Below are 22,382 nucleotides of genomic sequence, written 5' to 3' on the forward strand. Positions count from 1 at the left end.
TAATATGTAGGTAGGTAGGTAGGTAGGTAGGTAGGTAGGTAGGTAGGTACATTAAAGATAGGTACCAGATTCGTATTCGATATTCCAGCAGTCAGAAAGTTCATACTCTTCGTAGGTACTTCCAGGAATATTTTCATCTTCATTTTCTTGGACTTCGATGAAAATAAATATCGATCTTATTCCTCAGAACAGAAGAATGTATCTGAATCTTTTCTTAAAATCTGTAAATAGAGCATCCAAAACAAAAAATTTTTTAGGTAATATTAAACATTTTTCTTCGGAGGCTCATAAAAGAAAATTCATTCCTCCAAAACAGGTAACCTGATCACATCAAAATCTCGAAGCTATACCCTTCCACTCACCACTCACTCCACCCTCACTCTCGATTTAAATTCTAAACGCATCGAGTAATCCCAACAATTGACTCTGAAAAGCACACACGTTACTGCAATAATAAGCCGCAAAATAAACAACGAACGACGACCATCGTTTAACCCTTCAAACAAATATGAAAAAGTGGAAGAAAAATCACTATAAACATGCAACAGCTTACCACGCCCCTTAAACGACGTTTACCTTAATTCTTGGGCTTCATCGTTCATCGGTCTGTAGGATATTTTCTATTACATCGGCACACGACTGGTACGTAAGTTATTTCTACACAAATCACAACGGTCAGATTAGAAACAGGGAGTTGATGCAATTGTTTTTGACGCAGACGAATATCTCCCGCTGCGTTGAGTTCGTTTTTGTCGATTACATTTGACAAGGGCTGTAACCACCGCTTGGACCTAACTGTCAGGTACACTTAATTCTACTTTTCGGTTACCTTATGTAATCTAATTCCAATGAACTAGGCTTAGATGGGTACACATTTCATGAATGCTCGAGTAAATTTAAAAAATACCTAATTCAAAACAGTCTTTCTTGAAAACGGAAATTTTTTCGCAGCTTTTCTGCGTTTGGCATATCGCTATACTGGAACGTAACAGGTACGATCGAGTGAAAGGTAAAGTTAACGTACGATAACAGACTAACGTATTGCGAAAAAAAGAGAGAAAATTTCCCACGTAGGCTTATCGATGATCACCAGAATGGAAATTAATTCAATCGTGAAAGAATTGGCCTAATACTTTCAACGACAGGTTATAATATTCAACATTTAAAATCATTCGTTTTTATCGCAGACTTATTGGTCGATTATATTCATGTTAGGTCTGTAATAATAAGTATATCTGTCAGTGATAGCTTTGACATTCTGGCTGACTACTCACCGGTAAAACAAATCCATATTCGATGAAATAAAATCTTCGCGTTGGGGTAATCGAGTGAAATCGAAACGATTAAATGAAATCACCAACGAAGAAGCGAGGTCACAGAGTGTGCCCCATGTGCACACTTTCGTGGAATTAACTTTGTATAAAAGCTGATCGTTAAACATCGTATCCGAGAAGCAAGTATAACGCAGCATACAGTTGAGTTTCGTTAACATCGATCTCCCCGCTCAGCGTCCTTTCTTCGGAAAACTTTTCAGCGAATGGTACCGGAGAAGCGGAGGAATTTGATGTTATTTTTTGCGCCGACGAATCTACAGCCTGAAGTTACTCCGACGAAAAGTGCACTACGAGAAATATACCTAATCAAATCGGTAATTTTCAAAATATGAATCAAATAATCTGTTACGTATATAGTTGGTTTACCTTATCCTAATTGCTTAAACGAGTGATGAAAATTTTGGATTCGTCAACGTAGACCAGTTTTTTGTTCTTCATTCTCGTCTGTTTGAAGTTTTTCGCTTCATTTCACGAAAACAATTCAGTCGTATAATATTTGCAATAGGTATGCTCATGACAACTGGAATCGGTGTAGAAGACGAACACATCCGCAGCATAAGTTATCCAAGCAGATAACTACAATGTAGGCCTGCAAATGAGCACACCGAAAGTAACTAAGTACATATTTCAACAACTGATTCAATATTCTGTAACTTAATATTTAATTTTACGTTTACCTATTACATAACGAAAACGGAAAAGTGCACAGAAGAATGCAACGTAGCGTAAACATTTGCGTTCATGTTGACTTCAGAGGCGCAAGACACATCTTTTCTATTTGAAAAATGAAAAATACACCAAAGAATGAAAAAAATCATCAATTCATACTCATATATTTTAAATTAATAAAATTGCTTACCTACTTTTTCAGCAACAGCAACTCAACCGAAGGATCATCAAATTCTGTGATTACTGATTAGTTTAGAACTTCATGGACCTTCTTGGTTTGATAATCATCCATAACCGGTTGCAAAAATACTACTGTTGTTTGGTGGTTCTCAGCTGTTAAAATTCAAAATCATTATCTTTAGTTTCAGAAATGCCAAACCATTTCAAAAGTTCAACACTCATCTCATTCAAAAGTCTTGGAATCAAATCAACTTCAACATTAATGAATTTCTCAATTCCGTTCACAGATTTCCACCAGCGTTGCCAACTTTTTTCCAGACTTGATGCTAGAACCACTCAAAAATTATGCCGTTTGGATGCTAAATCACGAAAAAATTATGCCAAATTTTGATGCCAGACAAAATTTTTGTTTTTCCTCCCTTTTTTTCAGAATTTGGTAAAAAACTACATCAAAATTTCAAGGTTAAGCAGATGCTAAATGTAAAAAGGATGCTAAAATCGGATGCTATGTAAGATGCTAAATTTTTTTGGTGATTTTTGGCGTATTTTCCAAAAATGAAGGCTTTCAACAGTTTCAACTTTGGAATTTTCATGGAATATTGTTAAAAAAAGGGTCAAAAGTATGAAAATTTAACCAAAATTACGAAAATTTCAAAAATTTTCCCCAAATTTACGTTAAAAATGACAATGCTAAAATGAATTAAGATGCCAGATTGGAAAATTATTATGCCAAAAGATTATGCTAGATGCTAGATGCAATTTTTTAGCATCGTATGAAATCAAATTATGCCAAATCTAGCATCGATTATGCTAAGTTGGCAACGCTGATTTCCACTTCCAGACTCCAGTAGTTCCAGTTTTCCACCATTTTGAAAAAACATTGTTGCCAAATGTACATATTGTTGGCATTTTTTGATTTTTGATTTGATTGAGTTGTTTTTGTTTTTACTTTTTACATGGTTTTTCAGGTTTTTGTTTTTAGTTTTTTCAGTTTTTTGATTTGAATTGAATTGAGGTTGCAACTTTTGGAACTAAAAATACTGATAAGAGTGATAACAACTGAAATAGGGGTCTAATGCATTGGGTTATATGGGAGAATGCCGAATTATTGCATTTTTTTATAACTGAAAGAAGTAAAGACTTTTTTAAATGTAAGTACCTTTAGTAGAATTTCACGCTCTTTCATAAGATGTCAACAGAAAAATTCCACGTGAAATAATTTCGGAGATATTGAATTTCAAAGTTTGTGATTCAGTGATTACTGAGTAATCACTATGATCAGTTTAATTGATTTAGCGCTTTTTTATTTCTATATTCGTATTATTCGTGTATTTTCATGATTTTTAATTTGATTGTTAGTTAAATTTCAGTTTAAACTTTACAAAATCTTTAATGATGAAAGAAATTGATGTTAGTGAAAGTGATAGTGAATGCTTTTAGAGCTGTTATCTCTCTTACAAAACAACGAATATCAAATATCTATTCAAAATTATGTACTCCTGTTTCACACTGAAATATAAAACTCATTTTCACAGGTTGGGTATCAACTATTTTAAAATATTATTACTAAAATATAGAAAAGATGACGAAGAAATAGAATTTCAACATTCTTTGAAATTCAATATCTCTGAAAATATTGCACGTAGAATTTTTCTGTTGACATTTTATGAAAGGGCGTGAAATTCTACTAAAGATGCTTACATTTAAATAAGTCTTTACTTCTTTCAGTTATAAAATAATGCAATAATTCAAAATTTTGCTATATAATCCAATACATCAGACCCCTATTTCAACTGTTATCACTAATATCGACACTAGCGCTGCACCAGGGGTTGCAGCCTCAATTGAATAATTTTTTAAGTTTGAAATATAGACACTGTACCTGCGGGAAGACAACGAACTGGCAGCCATCTTGGCTGAATTACGTGTGTCATGCCAATTTATCCCGCTGGGTGCTTTTGGCTGCGCTGGTGTCGAATTCTTGAACGAAGTACCATGCGAACTGCGAAGTACAGCGCGCGCAGCCAAGAGCATCACTACCATCCCTCTTCCCCGTTGCCTGCAAACTGACGTACAGCGCAGCCAAAATCACCCAGCAGGAGAAATTGGCATGACACAAGATTTTACTACCGTCCCTTTTCCCCGTTACCTGCAGTTCGGTGTCTTACCCGGAGGGCACAGGTACAGTGTCTATAGTTTGAAATTTTGTTTTTCGAATGGCAACATGGCAAAAAATTTATAATTTTTTTTTATTTTATTTTTTATTTACTTTACAAATTTTTATTTTTTTTTATTTTTTTTAATTTTCAATTTTTAAAATTTTACTGTTTTTTTTAATTGATTAACGTTAGTCTCCATGGCTCACAGCAGTTTTATGATTTTTTTTCTGAATGACTTGTTATTCAGATAGGTAGGTGGTAGGTCAAAACTTCACTCCTGAACTCCTTCATTACAATTGAACCGAGGAAAAGAAAAAACCAAGCAAATTCATCGTTCACTGCATGCTCTCAGTATTTCCAGGCTCCAATCTTTACTAAGTTCCTACTGTACACCACACCAGCATCCTACGTACAACTCACAGCAGCAAAAAACTAGGCCATTTTTTGCAGCATCCACTTTCATCCGTCGTACCTAATCCCGCGTTTTAAATTCCATCCACCGGAAGAGCAGCCGAAGTCACAGTATCAAGAAGAAAACCGAGCCGGATCCGGCGGAATTTCTCGAGAATTATCTTGAAAGACAATCTTCACGGCGTAGAGCTTTACTCTTAGCTATTTAAAATTTCCATCTAAATCCTTGTAACGTTTTACGCTAACATTTCCCCTCTCGTTTAACGCGACCCATGCTGGAATTTTAAATTAAATGACTCTCGATATAATTCCCCCAGTGTCGCTTAATCCTCTGAAAATGATATCCCTCTGCGTCCCCTTGGACTTTCGCAAGTCGAGCGTTTTCTATCCGCGAAGCACCATATTATACAGAAATCTGTAGTCGTTTTACCGTTGAGGCTAATTGTTTTTAAATGATTTCCTCTAAAATCGCTGGCATTAGTTTTAATAACACGTACGTTTTAAAGTTACTATTACGTGTGAAAGGGACAGCATTTTATCCTCGACGCCGCTTCTCGAGTAGGTACGAGGTACGACTAATGTTTGCATTTTCAAAAGCACAACATGGGAATTAATTAAGGAAATAATATTCATAATTACTCGCAAAAAGGATTAATATAAATGTACTGATTAATTCGTTTTGAAATGATCAAATGTTGTAATGATTGCCAATTTAAGCTTTACACGCTTCTTGGCCGCGTGTCGGAGCTGTGGTGTGAAATTTTTTCAATATGTTTTTACCGGTTTAATTAGTATAGGTATAGGTACCTAAAACCTAAATAAAACGGTAATTAGATGTTTTAAATTATTCGTTGTCATTAGCGTTAAATAAACACAACAGACGTAAATAAATGCGAAAGTAATATAGCAAAAGCTTCGCAAAACTAACCTACCTATAATAAATTATGCATATTTAATAAATTCGATATTTTAAATTTTGTAGTTACTCGTAATAGGTATCCCTAGGTACCTATGTTGTGGTAATATTATTCTCAAAATGATATTTTTCCTATTCGGATCGAATAAATGAACTAATAAAAAAGAAATCCTTTTAAATCGATAATCCAGGAAAATATCATTCAATAGCTAATTCACATACTATTAAAATTTATTCAATTGTATCATTAAATCAAATTAAATTAAACCAATCAACTTTTTGAATTGCTAAATTATCAAAACAGATAAACAAGGAGAAAGAATACACAACATAATTGAAAGAAGACAACAAAACTCATTAAAAATAAAATTTTCTTTCATCTTGAAACTTTCAATTTCCTGCTGTTGAAATCTGCAGTAACAGTTGGTTTAAACGAACCAAAAAAGGTTTTTGAAAGGATGTTATTTCCCGAAGTAATTGCATTTCTTCAACGCTTCATCGAATCAACCCTTTGTTTCATTATGTCAACCCTTTCTTTAGCGAAGAATATTTTAAATAAATTCTGGTGTAAACTGGGGTTTTCTTAACGGAGGATACCTATATTCGAGATAATTATACGATTCGCTGTTTTCGAGACGTTTTATTGATGTTTAATGCATTTTTTCGCTGATAAGATTATTAAATAAAATGAACAATTCCACACTGCAACTATTAAGTAAATCAACGTTGGTTTCACGAATATTTTGCATCATGAAACGTCCTTCTATAAATCAAAAACTAGGCTAAATCATCGTATTAAAAAACTGACGACAAATTAAGCTGCTTGAAAACACGATTATTGCATTATTCAAATGAAACGCTACGCTGAGGTCGTATTATTGAACCAATGTTGATAAATTTTTCAACTGCGAACCGAAAACTCTTGACTAAATATTTGCAACGGAATATGATTTAGGAAATGTAAATTTCTTCGACATAAATCACGCTGACGTCAAGTTGGAGCCAATTTAAGTGAAATGTTAGATAGGTAGCTTAGACTCATTTACATTCTGAAAATTTGCCCGCAATAATTCAGCCGGATGGATAAATCATATTTTAATGCAATTTCGTTAAAAGTAAATAACTCTCATAGAGGAAACATAAGTATCCCAATAAAAAGTGAACACGAATTTCAACTCTTAAGTAAACATTTATTAAATATAATCACAGAAATTATACAAGTTCGGTATTATTTTTTCCTTTCTTGTTTCCATTTATAAACCGGAGCTGACGTAGCAGAACCTTTTTTCTGTCTTTTCGGCGGCATTCCTTTATTTTCGACTAAACATCTTTTCAATTCTAATTTTCGTTCGACGATGCTCAATTCTTTCTCTCGATTGATTCGTTTATCCAACTCGGCGTAGTTTTTATTTTTCTTTTGGTTCAATTTCCTAACAGTTTCTTCGTCTAAATCGGGAACATCTAACTTATCCAAGTCTTCGAGACGTGGTCTATTACTACGTCTGTTTACCAAACTAGGATGCGTATTGAGACGTTTGGCTAAATCAAAAGTCTCAGCTTCTTTATCGGAATCTAAGAAAAATATATGACTATTTGGTGCCTCGTTTGTTTTATCGATGAAATGTAATTGAGATTTTAGCTTTTCGATTTTTTTCTTCTCCATGATACGCCTAGTTCTGATGTACTTTAGATCTCTGCCTTGCATCAATTTTATCTGATCCGGAGTGTGTTCTTCTTTCTCTTTAATATCTTTATGAACATCGTCGATCACTTTGGAATTGACCATATGAAAATAAAACTCATCGGGGTTACGATTCAGTGCTTTTTTCTTCAGTGATTTGATGATTTGTTTCTTTTGATTATCATGATGAGCTCGAGCTTTGTAATCTTTCTTTTTTTCAAGTAAGCCGAGGTGACTTCTGTTATGGAGTTGTTGACGTTCTCGGTGAGTTTTTTGATTGATTTTCGATGCTTTATTCCAAGTAGACATGTTGATAATCTGGTTGAGAATGAAAAATGTGTGATAGTGATAACGTCGATCGAGATTTTGAATGGGAAGGAAATTAATGTGATTACGTACCTGATGATGGGAGGAACACTTTTAGGATCTTCGATTCACTGAGAAACTGATTAAATTTTCAATAATTCGTACAATTTACGCCATCAATTTTCATTTTCATTTTCTCAGGTTTTTAAAAAATTCAAAATTTTTTTATCAATGTTTTCATTTCAATTAATTTTATAGGCTTTGGGAAGAAGCGCAAAAGCTATACAAATCACGTTGTATTTCAGAAATTTATCTTTTTTTTTCAAATTTATCGAATTTTAGAATTTTACAGTTTTATTTTGTATTATGACTTGAAAGTTGAAATTTTATACAAATAATTAATTTAACTGAGTAAATTCTTCAATTTTTGGAAAAACTTTTGAAAAAAAAAGAAAAACAGAAAAAATAGAAGATACAATGTTACCAAACAACAAATGAAAAACATCTCTTTCCTTTCTCTTTTTTAATGGGCAAAATTTTTTCTTCAAATTTACTGTTTTCCGCTTCAAAATTAATTGTTTAATTAAACACATTTTTACTGGAAATTCGTAAAATCAAATTGAAAATCGTACAAATAATCAATTTTCATCTTTTTCAATTTTTTACAATTCAAAAGAATTTTTTTCTCGCACTGAAGCAAACATGAATTTTCGATTTCCGCTTGCCGCCAAAACATTATGGATTTTCTCATTTCTCATCTGGTAATCAATCTCAATTTCTTACTTTTCGCAGTTTTCGCGCAAACTAGTCAGTCTTTATTTTTAGTTGAGAAAAGAAATTGACAATTTGACAGATTTATTCCACACAAGTATTGTTTTCTGCACAAATAACATATTCTGGCAGTTTTATTCGGATCGGCTTTCAGTTTCAATCAGTAAGTATACATAGATGTTTTGTCAATTTCAGTAGTCAGTACTTCACATTGGTTTATGGTGTATTGAAAATGTGCCAAGGAGCTCTTTGTCATATTCACTAATTCTCTCATATGTATTCGTTACAGTATGTGAAGAAATCGTTCGAAATGGCTGATTCTGACATCGAAATACCCGAAGATATCTCGGAACTTATTGACGACTGCGATAAAAATTGTATTGAGGCAGAGAATTTAGCATTGGACACCGTACGTTCGATAGAAATTCCTATTTGCGGTGCTTTACGAGATATCAGGTCTCAAAGATGTTATTACGTTTTGGTTAGTATCAGTTTTATCATACTTTAATTCACTGATATCCTAGAAACTAATATGAACCGATAATTTGTCCTATAGTGTCGTATACGTGACTGGTTCGGATCTACTCCTACAAAAGAGCATTACTTGTGTCTGATGATGGTCACCGATTATGTCAGTTGTGCCTATAACAATACCGATTTCTACGGTACGTTTATCGCTGAAAAGAAAGACAGATTTTACGAATCATTTTTCGTCAAATTATCGAGCGAGTGGAAAGCTATGTTTCACAAGATGCCGTTTTCTGGTAAGATTTCAAAATTCGATTCAAAGTATTAGATTTGCCTCAATGTTGGTTCAGGTTCTTTCATAGAATTGTATCATTTCAGTGCTCCCTACATTAGACAAGTTGAATATGTTGAAGAATAGTTTACGTATATCGATGGCTCGTTTCCCGAGAAAATTCACATTCAGAGGATTATTCACTGAGATTATGAATTCTTGCAACGATTACGGTACCAAATTGGAAGAACATTTATCTAGTTTGAAAGCGATGAAAGTGGACGTTTTGAGTAATTTGCCTGCTCTATCGACGCAAGACTGCAAGACAGTAGTTCGTATCAGCAGCGATTCAAAATCTACGTCCATTTCCGTTCCATTCAAAATAAACAGTAAACCAACTACACCTAATGGTATTCGTAATCTTACTACGCAAATTCCACTGATCAAAAGTCCAGCTACACCGAACGCTATCCGTAATCTTACACAAATTCCACTCACCAAATGTAACTCGTCGCCTATATCTAGAGTCATCCACGAGCCGAAAAAAATCACTTTCATTTTACCGAAAGAAACCATACAACCTGGTGTTGTTACAATTTCGGACTCTCCGGTAAAGGCTGCTGATGCAAGATCATCAACATTGAATGATATAATCAATGTCATGCCTTCGAAAGCCTGTAAAAGACCAGCTGAATCTTGTGTAATTCTCAAGCCACCTAACTCTGATGACAAAATAATGAAGTTACAAAAGGACATTGCTGTTTCCAATAATGGCATAAATAATTCGTTACTAAGGAAATTGAACGCCTTCGATATTTTAATGCGTAAAAAGGTCGTCAAATCTATTTCATAACTATTTTACTCTTCCAAAGATATACTTAATCGATTTAAAAATTAGTCGTATTTTAAATTTTTGAATAAGTAATGGTTTTTAAGTTCCATTTTTTTTTACGTGAGTTACTCGTTTTCCTAATCGTAAAATATTGTTGTATTCTAAGCTTTTGTATTATCGTTCTTTAGTAAAAAAAAATTATCGTTTTGATTGTATTTTGTTCAACATACATTGACAGTCGATATTATTTATTTGAACTGCTTATGATTATGATTGACTCGAGAGGAGTAATTCTACGTCATAGAAACACCCTGAAATGTGAATAAAGGACATGTTTTGGTCACGGACATATTAAGTATTTATAACAAGATGAAAATATGTACCTCCATGTCCGTAGAGCCTTATAAGATTTTCATCAATTTTTTTTTATTTCTGAAAAATTACACTATTTGCTTACCTACTTATAGTATACTTTGAAACCCAAGCGTTCAATTATGTTTATTATTATGTTCTACGTACGCAATTCGATAACGAGCATTCGACGTGGTAACATGAAAATTGAAATTTCACTTGTAATTCGACTAAATAAAAATAATTTTACTTAAGTATAATATTGTTGAATAGGTAAGTTCATCTCGTAATTTACAGATTTCTGCTTCGTAATTGTTTGTGGGGTCCTGCCTAATTTTAATTTTAAATTATCATACATGTATGTGTGACAAAGAATGCCAATACGAGATTAGATTATAGTACCTATACTGCCAGTGGCTCTGATTAGTGATTCTTCTGAGTCTCTCTGCTAGCTCATTTCCTCACTTTTTTGACATCGTTTCTCAGAAATCAGAATCACAATATTATTGCAGTATTTTTCTTCTATTTCTCGATCAAGTTATTGTTCCGAATTTTTATCGAATACCGAGTGTTTTAGAAGGATCACGTGATTATTTCGGATATTTTTTTCCCTTACCTATTCTCACATTTCTCACTGTGGCATGTTTTGTAAGTTCGTTGCCATTTCCGCCATTTGGGTTCTAGTGATCGTATTTCACGACGTGTATTAAAAGTCATCGTTCATTTTGTATCAAAACAGATTATCGAATGAAATGGAAAGTCCTCACTTAAACCAAGATCGATCCGAGGACGAAACTATTGAAACTTTGCGAGCGGCGATCCTATTTTCTGTCAATTCCACACCTCGTAAGTAAGAAGAGTAATTTTACTCTCGTGACCTATCTAATATTAAATAGGATTTATTTACGTTTGCAGGAAACGAAAATATAGATTATATTTTGCAAGGCGTACGTAACTCTGGAGCTAATACTGAATTTAAAACGGCCGTGGCCGGCACACTCCATTTTTTTATGAGCTATCATTTTCACGTAGCCATCGACGCTACCCTGTTTACGATCGCACATCACCAAACGTGCCAGTTACCAAATGGCTGGGATGGTGAAAAAATAATCCTATCACCTCTCCCTGAAATACAATGCGCAGAATACCTTACGCGGTTCATGGATCAAACATTCAAGCTTTCATTGGTACGAACTGGAGATTTGATCAATGTAAATTTACAGGTTAGCTAATATGATTAAATTTCAAATTTCATTTACTTAGTAGATAATAAACATATGATTAATAGAATGTTAATTTCAGCACATCGCAAATGGGAGCGTGTTTACTTCAGATCCATTAGACGTAGCGCTGGTTAATGGTTTTTACAACGAGAATATGCAATTGCAATACGCTTATGCTAGCATTTTTTTCCACGCGCTGAAACACGGATTCCAGGAAGCGTTCGTACATCAAATTGAATTAATAATTAGTTTTAAAAATGATTTCTCTAGTGGTTGTTGTTTTGCAGGATTGACAAAGCTCTCAGGAATGAGTCGCCGGATGGTTCTCGTGGAGGTTTTTATCTACCAGTGGGGCACTAACCTCTTCCTCAGCCTCAGCCCTAGCAGCCACAGCCCCTGCCGGTTTACATCCGGCAGGAGCACCGCCTCAATAATTGTTTTTTGTTGTAAGAATCAATCGAATAAAAAACAATTATTGCGGCTGTGCTCCCGCCGAATATTGTTGGTATATTGCCTGTTTCTTACCTCTGTATCATAAGATTAACCATGCTATTTTTTTAAATTTATAAAAATTTGTTCAAGTCTTGTTTAGTCAAAAAAAAGTTATCGATTTAATTGTATTTTGTTCAACATACATTGACAGTTGAAATATCGACTCAAGAGGAGTAATTCTACGACGTAGAAACACCTTGAAATGAGAATAAAGGACATGTTTTGGTCACGGACATATTTATAACAAGATGAAAAATATACCTTATTTTAAATCACAAAGAATCTAATCATCTGATCTGTACATTTATATATTTTCAGAGGTAACGATAAATTCGTTACTCACAATAATCATAAACATTTAATCTTTGAGCAAGACATTAAAATGAAATGGCATTAATAAAAGACAAAGAAAAGAAAACATGAAATCGGTTCAATTAAATATGAAATCTAAAAATTATGCAGTCAAAAATCGCCCCAGGGCGAGGAAATTTGTTGCAATGTGTATTCGTAAATTATATACAACCACTGTTTCAAAATTACGTCCAATTTTCTGAGTTGCCACCCCCACCTTTTTCTTTTTTTTCATCTTTTTCCTCTTTAACATTAGTACCTTGGTAATTATAAGAATAATTAGAATAATCAGGATAATCATCCGGAGGTTCTGTTTTAACGCGAATTTTCTCTTTAGAATCGATGATTCCTTTCTTCGAATCTCTATCTCTGTCTTTACGATCTCTGTTTTCTTTATCTCTACGATCTCTTTCGCGAGATCTACTTCTTTTACTGCGTTTTCTGTCTCTTTCACTATCGTCGCGTCTTCTGTGTTCGCGAGAACGACTTCTAGATCTTCTACGTTTCTCTCGCTCTCTGCTTCGACTACGATGGGCTCTTCTACGATCTCGGTCTGCGTCACCGGCGGGTCTTCTTCTTTCACGTACTGTAGGTGTAGATTCTTCGCGTTCTAATCGATATCGTTCTCGTTCTCTTTCGTTATCTTCGCGTCCGGAGTGTTTGAGGTTTACATCAGCGCCGCCTCGTCTGGTACCTCCTAAACCTCCACCGAGCCTTCGAGGTAGCCAACCTTTGACTGTGCGACCACGTTCGACGTCAACGAGCACTCGTTTTCCGTCGATTTTTTTACCGTCCGCGTGTTTATAGGCGGTATGCATATCGCGTTCGTGTTCGTATTCGATAAAAGCGTAACCTTTAGGTTTACCTGTGTTTTCATCTAGCGCTAACACTATTTTACGAATCGGGCCGTAAACTTCGAATTCACGACGGAGTTTCGATTCTGATGTGTCGTAGTTGATCCTAGCGACGAATAGGGTTTTGAAAGCGTCTGTTGTAGCGTCTCGTAGGTTATGCGGGTTCCATAAAGCTATTTCTTGTTCCAACTTATAGGCTACCTGTTCGGCTCGTTCTTTTTTGCGTCGTTCTTTGCGTTCTTCGCGTGTTTCGACTTTGACCGGTGGCGGTGTGTCTTTTGGATCTTCAAAATACTTGATGAATTCGAAGACTCCAACATAGCCTCGATTTTTCTTCTCGTATGGTAGTTTGTTGATTGGCGGAAGGTACCGGATCGGATCTCGCGGATTGAATAATGCCAATAGATTAGGAGGCAGGTACTGAGTCATGGTGAAATGTAACTAACCCAGTGTTGATTTACCGCGAGAAATATTTAATCACTTCATTTTTATCAATAAATAATTTATTTTTATCGTAGACCGAAGCCAACGCGATTTTCACGAAAATATTTTTGTAAACAAAATTTCCGACTGCATTTTTCTTTTTGGCTTTTCGTACTTCAAATTTGACCGATAACGCGAAAAAATGATCGAAATATATGTACCTTAAGGTGAACCGAAAAGCGTGTAATTTAAGGTGAAATTTGCTGATTTTTTCATATTCGTGATTCCTGGTGAAAGGCTATTTTGCATTCTGAGGTGCCGAAAATGATGAAGTGGTGCAATTTTTTCAACACGTAAAATCATGTTTGCTCCTCGCCGGCTTCTTTGAAACTTTTGAAAACTTGTAAAAAAAGAAAGCTCTGAATCATTTCTAAACAAAACTCAACAAATGCATAAACAAGGAAAACGTAACATTTACTTAAAACTTGGACAATCCTTACAAATTTATCAGGTACACAGGTAAGTAGATGACTAAAAATTTTAAAATGCTGAACTTATATCGATAATTTTTCATCAGATCGACAACTAAAACGGTGATTAATTACGTACAACAGATTTGTTCCATGACTCACATTTATTTCGTGGTTTGCATCACCATTGGAAGAACTTTAGGTTTATACTGTTTATTAGTCGAATCACTGGAAGAAGAGGTTTTGGCAGGTGGGTATAAATTAGGTAAAGCTAACACTCTTCTGCCAGCTACATCTATTTCATATCTGGCAGATGGATCCATTATGAAATTATTATCGACGATCAAATTATCTTGATTTGAATTCCTGTGATAGCCAGGCCTACTCACGTAACCTAAGCAGACTAATTTTCCCAGAGTGAATCCATACCTGGAAATAAGCATCAGATTTAGACAATACTGTCCCAACATAATTGAATTACACGATGAGAAACATCTCCTGTACAATATGCAGCATACCCTGTTGAAGTAACAGTCCCGACAAATTGATTATTTCGAAATATTGGTTCCATTCCCCAAGCCCAGATATCTTTATCGGGATCTAAATCCTCTAATATGAACATAACGAGTCTCTTGGTAACTCCATGATCCTTTTGTTTTTGTAATGCGAATTTACCGATAAAATATTCTTTCTGCAAACACGGGAAAAAAGTTCAAAATCAACTGATACGTATTTTGAAAGAAGAGAATTCTTCAAAACGAAAACTAACATCAAATTTCACTCTATACGTATTTCCGGCTTCTATAGGGGTCGTGTAGCTAGTCAAATCTTCGGCCCAAAATGGTATAAACTTTTCTATCCTCATGAATCTTTGAGTTAAAGACCCAACATCTCCGGCACCATAATCATGACCAACCTGAAACGATTCAATTGATAATTTCTAATGATATTTCGATCAATCGCCAATGAAAGTAAAATTACCGTAACTAATCGATCGTAAACGTGGATAGTGTACTCGGAAGGTATATACAAAGTGAAGCCCTGCTCTCCTGTGTGAGTAAATGACATCACCATCACACCTGAGGCATATCCTACATTCACTTCCTGAAATACCATAATACATTGAAATCTGCATCGAATATTTAGTGTAATTCCAATAACCTATCTTACTTTACAAGTGAACGGTTGTAAATTGACGTCGGATTGACTCAATTCGGACAGGATTTGTTTAGCTTTAGGACCTACTACGTTAATAACACTATACATAGAGGTAACATCTTTCATATCTATGCTTCCGTCGCTTGGTAGATGACGTCGCATCCAGTGAAAGCTTCTAGTTTGTTGACTAGTTGGTGAGATCAGAAGATAACTAAAAAAAAAAAAATAACTCGATTAGATAATATTTTACATAACTACATTAAATACAATACTACCAAAAATACAGACTTGCAGTCGGATTCTCGTACAAGAATGCAGTCGTTTTCATAACCACCGCGTTCATTTTGCATTCCTGAGTGAACAATACCTCCTACTGGAGTATTTACGTCATTTGAGCAGAGCTTTTGTAACCAGTCTACGACTACGTTGTTCTGACCCTGTTTTTAAGAAATGAATAGATGAGTACTTTTGTAACGAAGCATGAATAAAATTTAATGTTTTTTTTACCGGAGTTGTTGCATGGTATCCTCTCTACCGAATGCATTAAAATTACAGGTATATCAAACTACTTCTTAAAATATTGATCAAATAATAAAAATATGGTAACAGGAGAAGGTGTAATTTTATTTACGTAGCTTACCGTGATTCTTATTTTGGAAAGTGATGACATATCGATAATCCCAATACCCTCGCGACAAGCATAATACTCTTCTATCATGAAATCCAAGAATTTCGGTCTATAAAACGTAGGTGCGGGCATTCGACGACCAAAACAGTCTGTAAAAATATTTGAATTCATTACCCATTTCATACGATTACGTACCCTAAAATCTTGAAGAATCATCAAATGTACCTGTTTCATTAGTATCGAAATATAAAGGTCTTTCGTATCCCATTCGTGTTTCGAATATGGCTCCTCGTTTTTCTAATAAACTGTACAAAGGAGAACACCGTAATTTTCTCGAGTATTTGTATTCGTTTTGTTTAGGATACTGGATGGCGTAGTGTCTAAATAATAAAGATTAAAAAATTATCCGATAGAAAAATGTTGGAAAAATATGAAACCAGATCGAGTACCTTCCAACTACTTCTTTAATTCGTTCTTGTAAATATTGCCTATTGTTATGAAGGTCGAGAAAACGCTGTACATTGAATGATAATAGATCTTGAGTCGGTTCTCCTTCAATGATCCATTCAGCTAAAGCTCTCCCAATACCTCCAGCTCCTTGTAAAGGGTTTCCATTCATGCCAACAGCAACGAAATAATTATTTACCTATACAGAAAAAGTTGATATCAAAATCATAAAAACACGTGAACATTCGAACAGGTTTACACCAGTAAAGAATTAATTTACTTCCGGAGTTTCCCCAATAATCCATTTCCCATCCGGAGTAAAAGTATCCGGAGAATTGGTCAGCGAAGGGTAAACAGCTTCTTTCAAAATGGGCATCCTTAAATTCGCATTCTCCCAAACTGGCACTATAAAACAACAACAGTGACAAACCAAATACAAATACGTTTGATTTTATGAACTTTTTGACTCACTGAAGTGATCCCAATCAGCAGGTAAAGTGCTTTTCCAGCTTTCTGGTATTAATCGGTAATCAGTAAACGCTGGTTTGGCTTCAGGTTCAAATCCGCCAACCATAAAACCACCATTATATTCTCTAATGTATAAGGAAGAATCACAGTCTCTGATATAAGGTAAATCGTGAGCTACCCCAGGAAGTGGGCTAGTGGTAACATAAAAGTGCTCGGCGGGATAAACTGGTACTCTGACTTTGGTCGTACATAACCAGCCTAATTCCCTTGCCCACTGAAAATCCATAACGAAAATCACAATCATGATTCCACCTATCACGAAAAAAAATTACAATAACTGAGAAATTACCATTCCAGCGCAATTTACAAAATATTCGCATGAAATGAACCCTTTATCGGTCTGAACTCCTTTGACAGTTCCATTTTCAGTAATGACAAAATCCACCGAACAATTTTCCAAATATTGGGCACCTAAAATAAACAAATTTAAGTTGGCAGAAAGTATTGTTGAGGAACATTGTAAGTCTTCGTACCACACCTCCTTCGACAGATAGTTTTGCTAGAGCTTGACAAATCACTTGAGGATTTGCTACTGCATCTTCAGGGATCCAAACACCTCCTGTAATACCATCTGTGTTGAGGAACGGATGTAAGTTGCTAATTTGATTTTTATCGATGAACTGTAATTTGCAAAGGTTAGAATTTGAGATACAATTCGTAAAAGAATTATCAAAAATAATTTACCTCGCAGTGTAGACCAGTTGGAGAATTATAAGCTATTCTTCGTTTCAAATCAATGACTCGGTCGTTTGTCTGAGCTAAATTTATGCTGCCACATTGTTTCAAACCTTGTGTAACGAAACAAAATTTTTATTAACGTGACAAAGTTACAAGTCTGCAACAAAATAACTCACCAATATTAAATCCTTTGGCTTGCAATTGTCTATACAATTTAATACTGTAGGATATAATACTTCTTTCTGGTATGGGTTTAAATAATCCTAAAGTTCCTGATCCAAAATGTGATGTTCCTCCACATACTCTGAAAAGAACATTGAAAATTATACAATTCCTCATCACATCGAAGCAGATACGTCATTTAGGAAGATACTAACTGTCCTTTATCAATCAGTAAAACATCAGTCCAGCCATTTTCAACTAGATGGTAAGCTACAGAATTCGCTACTGCTCCGGCACCGCATATGATGACTTGAGCTTGAGTGGGTATAATGTTTGATTTATTGAACGAATAACAGCTGTCATTAGCTTTGGAAATTATCACCGGAGATGTCTTTAACGAAGATGAGAGAAGTTTGAATTTATTAATTGAGAGCATCTGTAAAATATTTAACGGTGAGGATGAATGAGAAGCGTTCCAAGTTTAAGCAACAGTGTTGAGTGTTGGCAATATATGTATATGAAGCTTTCTAGATTTATACGTACAGTGCTTTTAGAATTCAAGGCATTATTGGGAAAACAGCGGACTAGTAAAATGAATAAGAAATTAGAAAAAATTCGGAAAAATCATTTTTTTTATCATTTTCAGCGGTTTCTTATCAGTTATCAATGTTGTTGTTGTTTTGCACGCAAAGGTCAGTCAAGGAATGTGTATGTCCAACGTGAATGAAAAAGTAAATTTTTATTTATTTTAATTGAAAAAATGGATTTTAATGATTAAATATTCAATTAATATTCAAAAATAAATAATTAATTATGCTAAAATTTCTAAACAGCTTGTTTTTTGATCAAAAAAAATAAAAATTTGTTTCTAGTCGTTGTCAGAAAATTGTATTTTGAAAGCCAAAAAAATCGTTTTTTTTTATCAAAATCGCATTATCAAAAAATTTCGCCGATTTCGAAAAAAATTGAAATTTTTAAATTGTTGGTGCTTTAATCATGCACACATTCACATAGAATTTTAAATCCATTTCCAACTCTTCATCATGACCGGAACGTTCTTCAGACTGCTGTACAGCAGATCATGCTCCATAGCTTCCACCAAAGCATACCAAAACACCTATGCGAGGTACGTTTTCAACTACAAACTCTTCAAATGCAATTACAGCACAGTTGATTCGCTTCCAAACTGCAATGTGGGCACAATCGGACACATAGATCACGGAAAGACAACGTTGACTGCAGCCATTACGAGATACGCTGCGAAAAAAGGCGGTGCCAAGTACGTTTCTTACGACCAGATAGATCAAGCACCTCAAGAAAAAGCTCGAGGTATCACGATAAACATCTGCCATGTCGGATACAAAACAGACAAACGTCGTTATTCTCATACAGATTGTCCAGGTCATGCTGATTTTGTCAAGAATATGATATCCGGAACTACGCAAATGGATGGTGTAATCGTTGTCGTCGCTGCTACAGATGGTGAAATGCCACAAACTCGCGAGCATTTACTACTCGCCAAACAAATCGGCGTCAAGAAACTAGTTGTTTTTATTAATAAAGCAGATTTGGTAGATAAAGATGTTCTCGAGCTGGTCGAAATGGAGATGAGAGACTTGATCGCGAGCTACGGTTTTAACGAATCCGAAACACCTGTCATAATAGGGTCAGCTTTGTTGGCATTAGAGGAAGATACTTCACCTTTCGGAGAACCAGCTATTCAGCAGTTATTGGATGCTTTAGACACGCATTTCGAAGTACCGGTTCGAGATGTTACATCTCCATTTTATATGCCCATAGATAACTTTTTACCAGTCAGCGGACGAGGTACGGTTATCGTTGGCACCATCAAGCAAGGTAAAATTCAGAAAAAAACGCCCGGCGTGATTATGGGTTTTGACGTAGAAAGGAAAACTGCCGTAAACGATATTCAAGTATTTCATCAATCTGTCAACGAAGCCGTAGCAGGTGATAACGTAGGATTACTCGTGAAAGGTGTCAAGACCGGCGATGTTCAAAGAGGGCAGGTTTTTTGCGCTGAAAGAAGCTTCAAACTAGCGAATTTCTGCGAAGCTCATCTATATTTACTATCTGAAAATGAAGGCGGTCGTGCGAGACCCATCGCAGCTAAATATCTACAAATGGCTTACAGTGAAACGTGGACTTCGTATTGCAGAATTGATTTACCTAAAGAAATTGATATGCTTATGCCAGGGGAACATGCCACCGTCACGGTGTTATTCTTATTTAAAATGCCTTTTCTAGTAGGACAGAAATTCACTATACGAGAAAATAACAAGCAAACTGTTGCTTCCGGTGTTATTACACGAGTAATCGGTGCTACGCCGAAATTGAAAGGTCCAAATATGGCTACGATGACTTTACCTGAATTTAAAGTAGCACCGAAGTTCAAGTCGAGTAATTAATCCGTAAATAATTGGAATGTTGCGTCATCTGAGAAATGTACAAGCTGAGCTGTGAACTCAGTACATTTGAATTCTCACCAACGTACACGATATGTACCATCATTTTATTAAGAATTGAAAGAAGTTGTACGTTGTATAATCAATTTCGTTGTCAGGATGTAATATCATTGTATTTTAAATTTTATATCATGTAATTCGAATAAATTTGTTGTTACGATGTTACTTAATTAATACGAAAAATGAAAGACTTGATTTCCTGATTTTACAGAAACAAACCTAATTTTTTATGGAAAAGTGAGCCTAGCTAGAACAACAAGAGTAGGACTTTCTTTATTCGTCAAAGGACATTCTTGATCAGCCGATCATTGTAGTGTCGAAAATTCAATCAGCCAAGTACAAGCGGAGTTCTAGTAGAAGTCCATGGTATTATTTTGCAACTTGCAACCAATGCTAAATAAATGTTGAAAGATTTGCCGATTTCGAGATCCCCAGGGGCCGAAAGGATGCTCAGCTTCTGCGGGTTTTTCTGATCATATGGTGATGGTAACACTTATTTTGTTATCAGTTATCACTGTTTTCGAATCGAATCCATTCTCGTCGATTTTTGTCCACTGTTCACTTATTCAGATTACAATTTTAGTGCTTGATTGAACTAATTATTTTGAAATAACGAAGAATAATCGCTGGAGAATTGTACAATAATCAACGAAGTAAGCCGGTTATTATTGATTCATGTAGACATAAGTTTTGTTTTTGATAGACGTACGTACATTTTCAATTCTTGCAATATTTTGATGCTATTGTTCTTTTGTTTTACGCTAGCCATGTCAAACACGCAGAATACTGGTGTATTCTACGCGAAGATTGACAATGTCAAAACGTGCAACATATCATGGACGGTACAACTGTACGATGATCACGTTTACGAAGATTTTGATTCTCATCCGGAATCCAAATGGTCACCGACTTTCTCAGCCGAAAGCAATTCTATTAAATGGCAGCTCATGTTTTGTCCAGCAGTCGTGAATATGTACAGACCCTTAATCAATGTCTTCTACGATAGCGAAGATGAAATCAGAACACATGGTCCTATAGCCGGAGAATTCACGATATCAGTAATCAACGCAGAAGGCGTAAAATCAGACGTTCACCGACATAATTTCTTATTAACTAAGGATACAATTAGTCGACAGAATTTGGGTTGTATCACCGAAGACGACGATATTTTAATCATGACAGACGACGGTAAACTTTTAGATGACTTATCACTACCGGAAGAAAGCCTGACCCTTATGTGCCAAGTTCATTATTTCCAAGCAAATAGTATAGTCGGTTTAGTCAATCAGTGCAACTTGAATTCGATCGAAACTCACAACCCTCTAGACGGTTTTGAGAACGCATTCCTCAATCCGGAGCTTAGCGATGTTACGATATGTGTCAAAGGTAAAGAATACCCCGGTCATAAAGTTATACTGTCATCTCGAAGCAAAGTATTCGAAGCAATGTTTAAACACGGCATGAAAGAGAATCAGTCAAGTCGTATAGAAGTTAACGATATCGACGAAGAAGTTTTTTTACAAGTTCTACGTTACATTTATACCGGTAAAGCTCAGAATTTAAACAATTTAGCCTCGCAACTGTTACCTGTAGCTGATAGATACGATCTTGAGAAACTAAAAATCTTATGTGGAAATGTATTACTCGGTAAGCTCTCTAACGAAACGGCTGTGAGTATATTAATATTGTCGGATATGTGCAATGCGACAGAATTGAAGATTCGGACTGCAGAGTTTATTAAATTACATTCGAAAGATGTGGCAAAGGCTACTAATACTGAAGATAAGAAAGAACTGATGTCTAGACCACATTTATTGACGAATTCACGTATTCGTTCTCTTTTCAATGTGAAGAAATAGATGCAGCTGCTGTGGTTTCCGATATTATCTGTCGTGTTTTTTTTTTAAATGTGATGTGTTTTTGACTGACGTGCAATGCGAGTAATCGTTTTTTTAAACTTGTTTTTTGTATTGCATACATATTTTTTAATTTCAATCTTTTTTTTATCGCAGTATTTCTCTAAAAATTGTATTTTTTTTTTCTTTTTAAATCAGGAAGAGGAGAAATTACATCATTAAACCATGTTACCTACAACTGACTGGATTTTATTTAAAAGGTTACATATATTACATTTCA

At 35.1% G+C, this 22,382-nt stretch overlaps 8 protein-coding genes across 13 annotated transcripts in view; 4 read left to right on the forward strand and 4 right to left on the reverse strand.

Annotated features, from left to right (window-relative positions):
• The window catches only part of LOC135843656 (photoreceptor-specific nuclear receptor-like), a 60,657-nt gene extending 58,132 nt beyond the window's left edge, over positions 1–2,525 (reverse strand). Inside the window, exons 1-6 of one of the 3 annotated variants that reach the window (XM_065361611.1) lie at positions 2,198–2,525; positions 2,012–2,108; positions 1,701–1,923; positions 1,275–1,621; positions 577–657; positions 66–221 (exon numbers count right to left, since the gene is read on the reverse strand). The gene's annotated coding sequence lies outside the window, so the exon portion shown is untranslated. Of the gene's footprint in view, positions 1–65; positions 222–576; positions 658–1,274; positions 1,637–1,700; positions 1,924–2,011; positions 2,109–2,193 lie in introns of all 3 variants that reach the window. The other 2 variants (XM_065361609.1, XM_065361610.1) reach the window with 2 other exon arrangements.
• Positions 2,526–6,838: 4,313 nt separating this feature from the next.
• On the reverse strand, positions 6,839–7,917 carry LOC135845713 (probable U3 small nucleolar RNA-associated protein 11). Its single transcript, XM_065364499.1, has 2 exons — positions 7,750–7,917; positions 6,839–7,668 (listed from the first exon to the last, which is right to left on the reverse strand). The coding sequence occupies exon 2, from the start codon at positions 7,657–7,659 to the stop codon at positions 6,898–6,900; it is 762 nt and encodes a 253-aa protein (XP_065220571.1). The 5' UTR covers positions 7,660–7,668; positions 7,750–7,917; the 3' UTR covers positions 6,839–6,897.
• Positions 7,918–8,342: 425 nt separating this feature from the next.
• LOC135845711 (uncharacterized) lies at positions 8,343–10,213 on the forward strand. The gene is made up of 4 exons (XM_065364497.1): positions 8,343–8,590; positions 8,717–8,908; positions 8,984–9,191; positions 9,274–10,213. Exons 2-4 carry the CDS (start codon positions 8,738–8,740, stop codon positions 10,017–10,019), a joined length of 1,125 nt encoding a protein of 374 aa, XP_065220569.1. The 5' UTR covers positions 8,343–8,590; positions 8,717–8,737; the 3' UTR covers positions 10,020–10,213.
• Positions 10,214–10,348: 135 nt separating this feature from the next.
• On the forward strand, positions 10,349–12,188 carry LOC135845714 (uncharacterized). Of its 3 annotated transcripts, none has more exons than XM_065364501.1 (5): positions 10,349–10,622; positions 11,089–11,195; positions 11,265–11,572; positions 11,652–11,791; positions 11,860–12,188. In XM_065364501.1, exons 2-5 carry the CDS (start codon positions 11,102–11,104, stop codon positions 11,930–11,932), a joined length of 615 nt encoding a protein of 204 aa, XP_065220573.1. In that variant the 5' UTR covers positions 10,349–10,622; positions 11,089–11,101; the 3' UTR covers positions 11,933–12,188. The 3 variants fall into 3 exon arrangements, with proteins under 3 accessions (XP_065220573.1, XP_065220574.1, XP_065220572.1); XM_065364502.1 differs by lacking the exon at positions 10,349–10,622 and adding an exon at positions 10,685–10,997; XM_065364500.1 differs by lacking the exon at positions 10,349–10,622 and having other exon boundaries at positions 11,005–11,195.
• A 168-nt stretch (positions 12,189–12,356) lies between these two features.
• On the reverse strand, positions 12,357–13,839 carry LOC135845712 (U1 small nuclear ribonucleoprotein 70 kDa-like). The gene has a single exon (XM_065364498.1). The coding sequence runs from the start codon at positions 13,696–13,698 to the stop codon at positions 12,601–12,603; it is 1,098 nt and encodes a 365-aa protein (XP_065220570.1). The 5' UTR covers positions 13,699–13,839; the 3' UTR covers positions 12,357–12,600.
• Positions 13,840–14,145: 306 nt separating this feature from the next.
• LOC135845709 (pyruvate dehydrogenase phosphatase regulatory subunit, mitochondrial-like) lies at positions 14,146–18,465 on the reverse strand. 2 transcript variants are annotated; one of them, XM_065364494.1, is made up of 18 exons: positions 18,307–18,465; positions 17,979–18,199; positions 17,778–17,905; positions 17,608–17,711; positions 17,402–17,543; positions 17,213–17,334; positions 16,867–17,137; positions 16,676–16,800; positions 16,398–16,594; positions 16,174–16,328; positions 15,961–16,097; positions 15,828–15,851; positions 15,609–15,757; positions 15,333–15,531; positions 15,144–15,266; positions 14,932–15,078; positions 14,681–14,853; positions 14,146–14,591 (listed from the first exon to the last, which is right to left on the reverse strand). In XM_065364494.1, exons 2-18 carry the CDS (start codon positions 18,197–18,199, stop codon positions 14,327–14,329), a joined length of 2,682 nt encoding a protein of 893 aa, XP_065220566.1. In that variant the 5' UTR covers positions 18,307–18,465; the 3' UTR covers positions 14,146–14,326. The 2 variants fall into 2 exon arrangements, with proteins under 2 accessions (XP_065220566.1, XP_065220567.1); XM_065364495.1 differs by lacking the exon at positions 15,828–15,851.
• A 219-nt stretch (positions 18,466–18,684) lies between these two features.
• On the forward strand, positions 18,685–20,411 carry LOC135845710 (elongation factor Tu-like). Its single transcript, XM_065364496.1, has one exon. The coding sequence runs from the start codon at positions 18,807–18,809 to the stop codon at positions 20,187–20,189; it is 1,383 nt and encodes a 460-aa protein (XP_065220568.1). The 5' UTR covers positions 18,685–18,806; the 3' UTR covers positions 20,190–20,411.
• Positions 20,412–20,738: 327 nt separating this feature from the next.
• Positions 20,739–22,333, forward strand: LOC135843827 (speckle-type POZ protein-like). The gene is made up of 2 exons (XM_065361850.1): positions 20,739–20,899; positions 21,012–22,333. The coding sequence occupies exon 2, from the start codon at positions 21,014–21,016 to the stop codon at positions 22,103–22,105; it is 1,092 nt and encodes a 363-aa protein (XP_065217922.1). The 5' UTR covers positions 20,739–20,899; positions 21,012–21,013; the 3' UTR covers positions 22,106–22,333.
• The last annotated feature ends 49 nt before the right edge of the window (positions 22,334–22,382 follow it).

Source organism: Planococcus citri, chromosome 4, assembly GCF_950023065.1.
Source record: "Planococcus citri chromosome 4, ihPlaCitr1.1, whole genome shotgun sequence".
Taxonomy (NCBI): Eukaryota; Metazoa; Arthropoda; class Insecta; order Hemiptera; family Pseudococcidae; genus Planococcus; species Planococcus citri.

Bases quoted from the DNA above. Each gene is read 5' to 3' on its own strand.
- LOC135845714 (XM_065364501.1), top strand. From the start codon at position 11,102: ATGGAAAGTCCTCACTTAAACCAAGATCGATCCGAGGACGAAACTATT. The intron at 11,196-11,264 runs GTAAGTAAGAAG...TTACGTTTGCAG, and splicing joins TTCTGTCAATTCCACACCTC to GAAACGAAAATATAGATTAT. The intron at 11,792-11,859 runs GTTCGTACATCA...GTTGTTTTGCAG, and splicing joins AAACACGGATTCCAGGAAGC to GATTGACAAAGCTCTCAGGA.
- LOC135845712 (XM_065364498.1), bottom strand. From the start codon at position 13,698: ATGACTCAGTACCTGCCTCCTAATCTATTGGCATTATTCAATCCGCGA.
- LOC135845713 (XM_065364499.1), bottom strand. From the start codon at position 7,659: ATGTCTACTTGGAATAAAGCATCGAAAATCAATCAAAAAACTCACCGA.
- LOC135843827 (XM_065361850.1), top strand. From the start codon at position 21,014: ATGTCAAACACGCAGAATACTGGTGTATTCTACGCGAAGATTGACAAT.
- LOC135845709 (XM_065364494.1), bottom strand. From the start codon at position 18,199: ATGCTCTCAATTAATAAATTCAAACTTCTCTCATCTTCGTTAAAGACA. The intron at 16,329-16,397 runs GTACTCGATCTG...TTTATTATTTAG, and splicing joins ATTAAAGAAGTAGTTGGAAG to ACACTACGCCATCCAGTATC. The intron at 15,079-15,143 runs GTAATTTTACTT...GAATCGTTTCAG, and splicing joins TTTACGATCGATTAGTTACG to GTTGGTCATGATTATGGTGC.
- LOC135845711 (XM_065364497.1), top strand. From the start codon at position 8,738: ATGGCTGATTCTGACATCGAAATACCCGAAGATATCTCGGAACTTATT. The intron at 8,909-8,983 runs GTTAGTATCAGT...TTTGTCCTATAG, and splicing joins AAAGATGTTATTACGTTTTG to TGTCGTATACGTGACTGGTT. The intron at 9,192-9,273 runs GTAAGATTTCAA...GTATCATTTCAG, and splicing joins TCACAAGATGCCGTTTTCTG to TGCTCCCTACATTAGACAAG.
- LOC135845710 (XM_065364496.1), top strand. From the start codon at position 18,807: ATGACCGGAACGTTCTTCAGACTGCTGTACAGCAGATCATGCTCCATA.